The 6,755-nt window shown below is 42.0% G+C and overlaps 1 protein-coding gene across 3 annotated transcripts; it reads right to left on the reverse strand.

Moving 5' to 3' along the window:
* Positions 1 to 653: 653 nt before the first annotated feature.
* LOC140775672 (protein-tyrosine-phosphatase MKP1-like) lies at positions 654 to 6,055 on the reverse strand. 3 transcript variants are annotated; one of them, XM_073119064.1, is made up of 5 exons: positions 5,909 to 6,055; positions 3,766 to 5,839; positions 3,459 to 3,633; positions 1,178 to 1,358; positions 654 to 1,056 (listed from the first exon to the last, which is right to left on the reverse strand). In XM_073119064.1, the coding sequence occupies exons 2-4, from the start codon at positions 5,784 to 5,786 to the stop codon at positions 1,293 to 1,295; spliced, it is 2,262 nt and encodes a 753-aa protein (XP_072975165.1). In that variant the 5' UTR covers positions 5,787 to 5,839; positions 5,909 to 6,055; the 3' UTR covers positions 654 to 1,056; positions 1,178 to 1,292. The 3 variants fall into 3 exon arrangements, with proteins under 3 accessions (XP_072975165.1, XP_072975163.1, XP_072975164.1); XM_073119062.1 differs by having other exon boundaries at positions 3,459 to 5,839; XM_073119063.1 differs by having other exon boundaries at positions 1,142 to 1,358; positions 3,459 to 5,839.
* Between the last annotated feature and the right edge of the window lie 700 nt (positions 6,056 to 6,755).

The raw sequence follows: 6,755 nt of genomic DNA on the forward strand, positions 1-6,755 counted from the left end.
GTGGAATTCAGAGGGCTCTTTTGGGCAGCGGCAATGGTGGTGAAAGAGGTGAGGAGGAGCAAAAGAGGGCACATGATCATCGGAGAGTACGTCTAAGGAGTGGAAATAGTGGCTTTTTTGGTGATGAAAGGGACGAAGAGGATCAAAAGAGAGTGCAAGATCATGGAAGAGTACGCCGTAGGAGTGGAAACAGTGACGGTGGCGGTGGTTGCGGTGAATTGGAGGATACTGCTGATAGTGGCAGTGTACGCAGTCGTGCTCGCTAAGGCCCTGATTCAGTAGTGAAGCAAAAAATTGAGAAAATAAAATAGAGATAACTTTATGAAGAGATTGTTTTTGAACCCAATATTTATATTTCTTTAATTCCTGGTTACATCCTCATTTTGTACCGGTTGTTATCTCTTGCATGCAAATAATGCAATTGATGATGGGCATATCCTATTATATGCTGGATTAATATGCTTTATGCACCAGAAATTCACATATTTCATTGATGGATGAAGTCCAATATATAGTCACGGGATATCTCGGTGTGGAAGCCCAAAAGGCTGTATTGGGTCTACAATAAAATCTAGTGTCCAGGGGCAAGAATGTTACTTACAACATGGTGATTGATATTAACTATATTGTGTTCACAATTTTAGCCCTGCACATAGAGGAAATTCTAGTAATTTTCTGGATCTAAAGATTACATTAGTATCATTCCTTGAGCTTATCCCTTGAAGAAATAGCGAAACAAAATTTTCTAAAAACACATCTGAACAGTAGAAAATGGCTGGAAATTTTCAGATGATCTTGAAGAGCAAGAGAAAATATACGACCTTTTTCTCCAAAGGATAAGCTCAGACATGACCATCATGCACATAAGCCAAATGGCAGAATAGTGGCTAAATTCGGCTCGTTGTCTGGGGGGCAAAGAAGCTTATAAATATCTGTCTATGATAATGTACAAGAGGTCCTAGAAAATAGAATTTTGTGATTACAGGGGAGCGGATATTATACATCCATGCGTGCCAAAACCTGAAACAGCCACAAATGCAACGTCCTGGCAACCTCCTGCAATTTGAAAGAAGAGCTGTAAAAATTGAGATCATAAACTGTATAATGTTCAAAATAGACTTAAGAACATTTGGCATCTGACATGATTTACAGATCACAGAATTGTGGTAGCTCACACCTCGCTGATTGTGACAGGATAATGGCATCGGAATTTTGTCCGCTTGGTGAAAACTAAGAGGAGAAGAGGGCATTCCAGTGCTCCCAATTGTAAGGCTCTTGAATGACTCGGACACCTATAGAGAACATCTAGTAGTATTCAACAATTCTAGGAGATTATCCGTTTCCTGCTCCTTGACAACCTGTCATCATTCAGATACCAGAAAAGTTTAAACAATGCATGTTAGAAAACAAGTATTTTCGTGTGATGAAAAGCGCAATCTATTGCAAAATAGAAACATGAAGCAAGTAGAAATATTGCTCATAGTGATGTGAAAGTTGTTCTACTTATGTGAGATACATATGTGGTGCTAGAAGTCTTACTTTATGAAAATGCTCTATTAGTAAAGATTAATGGAGTCTATAAACTGACCTCCATCACTCCTATAGTTAAGAGTGGCACTATCAGGTCCATCATAACGTCTTTTATGATGTTATTATGATTAGGATGCCTGGCATGGTAGGGGTGACAGTGTGATACATGGAAAGATGGTGACTATTAGTTAGGTAGGTTTGTAATACATGGGAGGTGTTAATTAAGCTATGTTTACCATTTTGATCTTATTACGTAAGACATCCTACTGATAGGCAACATTAAGGAGGAAGTTGTGAAGGAAAGTCCCGGTGCTAGTTAAAATTTACTCAAGCAAGGTCACACTTGCAAGCAGGTCTTACGCTTTCTGTGCAAAACATTAGAAAAATTGCAAAATCAAATGGTTATGCACACTATGATACCAGAAAAACTAAAGGCATCTTGACACTAATTGAACTGATAAGCGTCGCAAGAAAACTAGCTCCTAACAATCTACGGCCATATATATTTTGACCAGCATAGTTTAACTAGGACTATCAAAGAGTTTGTTTCCTATCTCAGAGAACAAAACTTGTAACAAAAGTAGAATACTTTGCAATTTATACACCACTATTTTATTACAATTTTGTTGACCTACAAACACTATAGTTGTTCCATAGTCCAAGACAATAAACATGTATTGTGCATCAGATTCTTCTTTATGCTTGCTTGAAGAAGTTGGCCTTCTTTTTGTTTTCACGTGCTATAACCTCAAAAGTCAAATCATGTTCTAAAGAGGAACAAACAAATCATGTTCTAAAGAGGAACAAACAGGATTCCACTGGGACGCAATTTATCGACTTCCCTAATTATCTTACATCTCTAATTTAAGATGAGTTCAATTAATTGAGATAGTTTTAAAGGGAAAAGGCACTTGTGGTGCCCAATTGCAAAGTCTCCGATGATTTGTCATCCAATTATCTGTTGGGATGAAACGAAGAGGAAGTTTGCGAGGAAGTCCAAAAGACAACAATCAAGAACGATAAGCAATAAATATAACAGTTGAGATCTGAAAGAATGCCCACAAGATGCCCACAACCAGCAATAAATATAATACTCATGCTCAGCAAGAATGTCCAAAAAGTCCAAAAGAATACCCTTTTACTATGAGAGAGATATCCGTTTACTATATGAGAGATTCTTTCATATCCCCAATGACAAGCAAGCATTAATGAATGAAGAGATAACCTGAATGCTAACCAGTCACTTCACTCTATTGGGTTGATCAATTCACTCTGACGGATTATAAAAAAGAACATCTAAGAGCCTCTGAAATTTCTTGCTTACATTTACAGCTCATATAGAAAATAGAAAAGACCAAAATCCAAGTGCATTTTTAAGTGACAAACATCATGGATCACATGTAACAGAAGGGTAGTCCCCCTTGGCTGGCAGGAAATGACAGCAATTGATGTGGGAACCATAACTAGCATGGCAGACTTGCATCTCTTTCCATCCCCATACATGTTCATAGAATTATTGTTCCTTCTAATGTGTTCTCCAGTCTTTCCAGGATGGCTATATGCCTATATTTGACAGACAACTATACGTACATAGTAAGATAGACCAAAGTATGTTTCCTTTGTTACCTCAAAGAGACAAAGCAGAAATTTCTACAGTGATCAATTACCATATAAAATAGTAAAACAGGCAATGACAGAATGTCCAGTTTGATGATTTAATAATTCAGAACAGCAGTCAGCATCTTCTAAATTCCCCAGAAATATGCAGTATATAGTAAGTAATAATACGAACCGTGCTTGGAAACTATCATTAATGATTCTCGCGCAATCACCAATACAACAGAAAAAAAATTATGAATGTGATGTAGGCAGCTAAACACATTTATTCAGGAAAAAAATAACGACGACGAAATATTACGTATGAGTACCTTAACAGGAAGATCCTTCGGCAGACCCACTAAATCAAGAAAATCACGACCCATTAGGTGCCAGTTAATCGTAGTAACTTCTTCTACCTCCTTGCTGCTCTTTGATTGAGTTTTTCCTCCAGGCTGTTCAAAGCCACTCCCTATCCAAAAGTATAGCATCCTACCTGTCTCTCCACTTTTAGCAGTACTAGGAGTTAGGAAAAGGAAAACAGACCTCGGATCGAGATCCTCCCGAGTAAATGTTGCTAACTTTTCCATATTAGGCCAACGGTAAACTAAGAGTCGTGTAGTACTTAGAGTCTCTGACCTGACATCAACTGGTTTATTTGAACAAGGCAATAATTGATCATCCTGGGTTGCGTGATGTTTCCGGGAGTCGACATCAGAAAATGTACTATGAACAGCTAATTCGTCTAAGCACTCTACAACTGGCAATCGTTCTGCAGAGCTTGCACTGTCAAAACGCTCACCAGTAGGTAATTGACCGTCAGTACTCCCATCTAACACTGCTTCTGCTCGTTCAGCAGAACAAGAAGAATCATCGCACGCCTTCCGAGACGATATTGAGAAATCTTTGCTCAGTGTTGGCAGCTTCAGTGGCAAAAAGCTTCCTCTCCTTTCCGCAATGGAGCTAGAAGGAGAACGACCTGAACAGGAACGAGGCTTTAACAGCTCCAGGCTACTTGCTTGTTGGAGCGGAGACCTAGAAGATGGTGGCAAATGATTGGAGAAGTTAGATGAGGCAAGGGTCGGCATAATTGTTGGAGAGGGGACTGCTGAAGGTGACAATGAAGGTGAGTCTGAACTACTTTTTGAACTACTACTCGATTCCGATGATAGAGAACTAGGAGAAAGAAAAGGAGGTGATGTGGATGATTCTGCCATCAGTAGTTGTATCCGGTTTACGCGTGGATCCATATTCCTTGTCAATGCAGAATCTGAATGAACTCGGCAAATTGTACCGGATATGAATTTGCGCCTCAATATGCTCCAATTGCTTTCTCTTGCTGGAAGATGGGTTTCCTGCCCAAGTCCAGAAGAAGAGAATGGTGGCACCACACCACCAGTAATCGCCTTATAAAAAACTTCAAAATCTCTATCATAGGAGTTCACGTTCCTTTTACCTGCACTAGTCTTCACTGCCAATTCATTCTGCTCCTTGTTGGTCTCTGCGGCGCTATCTGAATCAGATGGTGCACTTGAGAAGGCGTCCCAAAAATCTGACCGTTCCTCTCCTTCTTCAACAGTAATAATTGGCCCCTGAACCCTTTCATACCTCACCACCTGATAGGCCGCATCATATGCATCCCTTGCCATCACCGGATGACAAATATTACCAATCCATACATAGATCGATGAAAGGACATGGACAATGAAGGCCCCCCTAGAATCCAAAGCAGCCGGTGAAGGATCATTCAACAGCTTAGGTACAAGATGCAATGGATCGTACGGCGAGTGAGGTGCCATCCTGTATATCCTAAGCACCGAATTCGGGCTCAATGGAATCGCATGGACCCTCTTTTGGCACTGAAGCAACTGGCAAGCAAAGCCCATGTTCGGATTGGCAATCCCCCTCGCAGCCTTCACGAATTGGAACGCATCATCAAAGCTTTGCCCTTCCCTCCACATAAGGTAAGCTATAACCAGCGACGTAGACCTCGACACACCCTGACAACAATGCACAAACACCCTCCCGCGCTGCCCTCTGACATCCTCAAAGTAATCAAACACATCATACAATATACTAGTAATGTCCTCCGTCGGACTGTCCTGCAACCAGAGGGTCTTGTACACAAGATCAGATTTAAAGTACTCCGGGCAAACAAAACCAACACAATTTAGAACATGAGTAATCCCATTCTTGCGAAGAATCTCTCTGTTCCTCGCAACAGAGTCCCCGCCGAGGTAGATATGGTCGGCGACCTTGGAACACTCCTTATCGAAGAAGGCGATCTGGTCTTTCTTGCCCTGGGCACCGATTGATGGTATATCCAGCTTAAGCCGCTCGGATTTCCCGCTCGGGGTGGACGGCTGGGGCCACTCGCCGAGGTCATCGGATCCGGCTTTGGGCCACTCGTCCAAGCTACGCCGAGCAATCGCCAGCGGCTGGAGTGGCGGGAGGGAAGACCTCGCCTTCGAACTCATGGATCTGGGGGTGAGAGGAGGAGCCGGGCATCTCCGGAGCTTGCCGTTTCCGGACGAGCTCTTCTCTTCCTCCTTCGAGCTCTCCACCCCCGACGTCCGGGAAGAAGACCACGACGCCGACCTCCAGAAGGTTTTCCGTCCGCCCGACAGGCCACCTCCAGCGAGCTCCTCCTCACCGCCCATTCCTCTCTCGATCCGATCTACCAAACCCTAGATTGCAGCAGACAAGGACGCAGCTATTGCCAAGAAACCGATCAGCGACCTACCGACAAGCAAATTTTACAAGAGAATCGAATCAGACTTACAGAGGTCACGAGAGATCGAGGAGCCTCCGCATCGAGAGCAATCCAGAGTTTAACCCTAAAAAAAATCTAGAGAGAGAGAGAGAGAGAGAGAGAAAGAGACACGAGGGTATTGAAGAGGATAGAGAAAGAGAGAAGAGAAAGAGATAGAAGGGGGGATTTTAACAATATTTTTTAATGTCAATTTCAATTTTAATTTAAACCGCGGCGGTGTACACCGTATCTTACGGCGTCGACGAATCATCAGGGCCCGATCTCCACCGTCGTCTTTGAGTATATCAAAAACGGACGGTTAATGATGGGCGAGTAGTTTGACTGGAGTTGCGGATAGCGTTAGGAGTAGAGTAGGAGGTGAGTGGTTTGGACAAGGACTGGACCGAGTCGGGTCGGGTTGGGTGGCGGTCAAATTGGTCCAAAGTAGTTAGTCAGAGTGGCTAGAGTGGCTAGAGATTAGTTGTGATTGGGTCCACGAGTGACGTGATCCAAGTTGATTAGGGAGTGGGTCAGGTAGGTTGGAAGAAAGATCTCCAATGATGCGCCCATCACCTGACACGTGCCCTTGATTATGACTATAGAGATCATCCGGTCAAATAGTTGGCCATCTCTAAATCATTATAATATGTTTGGATGTTAGTATAAGTCCGTTTTAGTTAGCTACACTCATTTTGTCAGATATTTTGTCAAACGACTAAATTCCACTTTATAATGGATAAAATGAAAAGAAGAGAGAAAGATTTATTCCTCTTCTTCTTCTTCTTTTTAAATAATAGTTAATTAAAATGGTACCTTTGAATTCAAAGGCAAAATATTAATTAAATTTTGTTAGTAAGTATAAGATATTAGATGGATA

Source organism: Typha angustifolia, chromosome 14 (genome assembly GCF_048772165.1).
Source record: "Typha angustifolia cultivar Huaian chromosome 14, ASM4877216v1, whole genome shotgun sequence".
Taxonomy (NCBI): Eukaryota; Viridiplantae; Streptophyta; class Magnoliopsida; order Poales; family Typhaceae; genus Typha; species Typha angustifolia.

Bases quoted from the DNA above. Each gene is read 5' to 3' on its own strand.
- LOC140775672 (XM_073119062.1), bottom strand. From the start codon at position 5,786: ATGGGCGGTGAGGAGGAGCTCGCTGGAGGTGGCCTGTCGGGCGGACGG. The intron at 1,359-3,458 runs GTACTCATACGT...GAATGATGACAG, and splicing joins CGAAGGATCTTCCTGTTAAG to GTTGTCAAGGAGCAGGAAAC.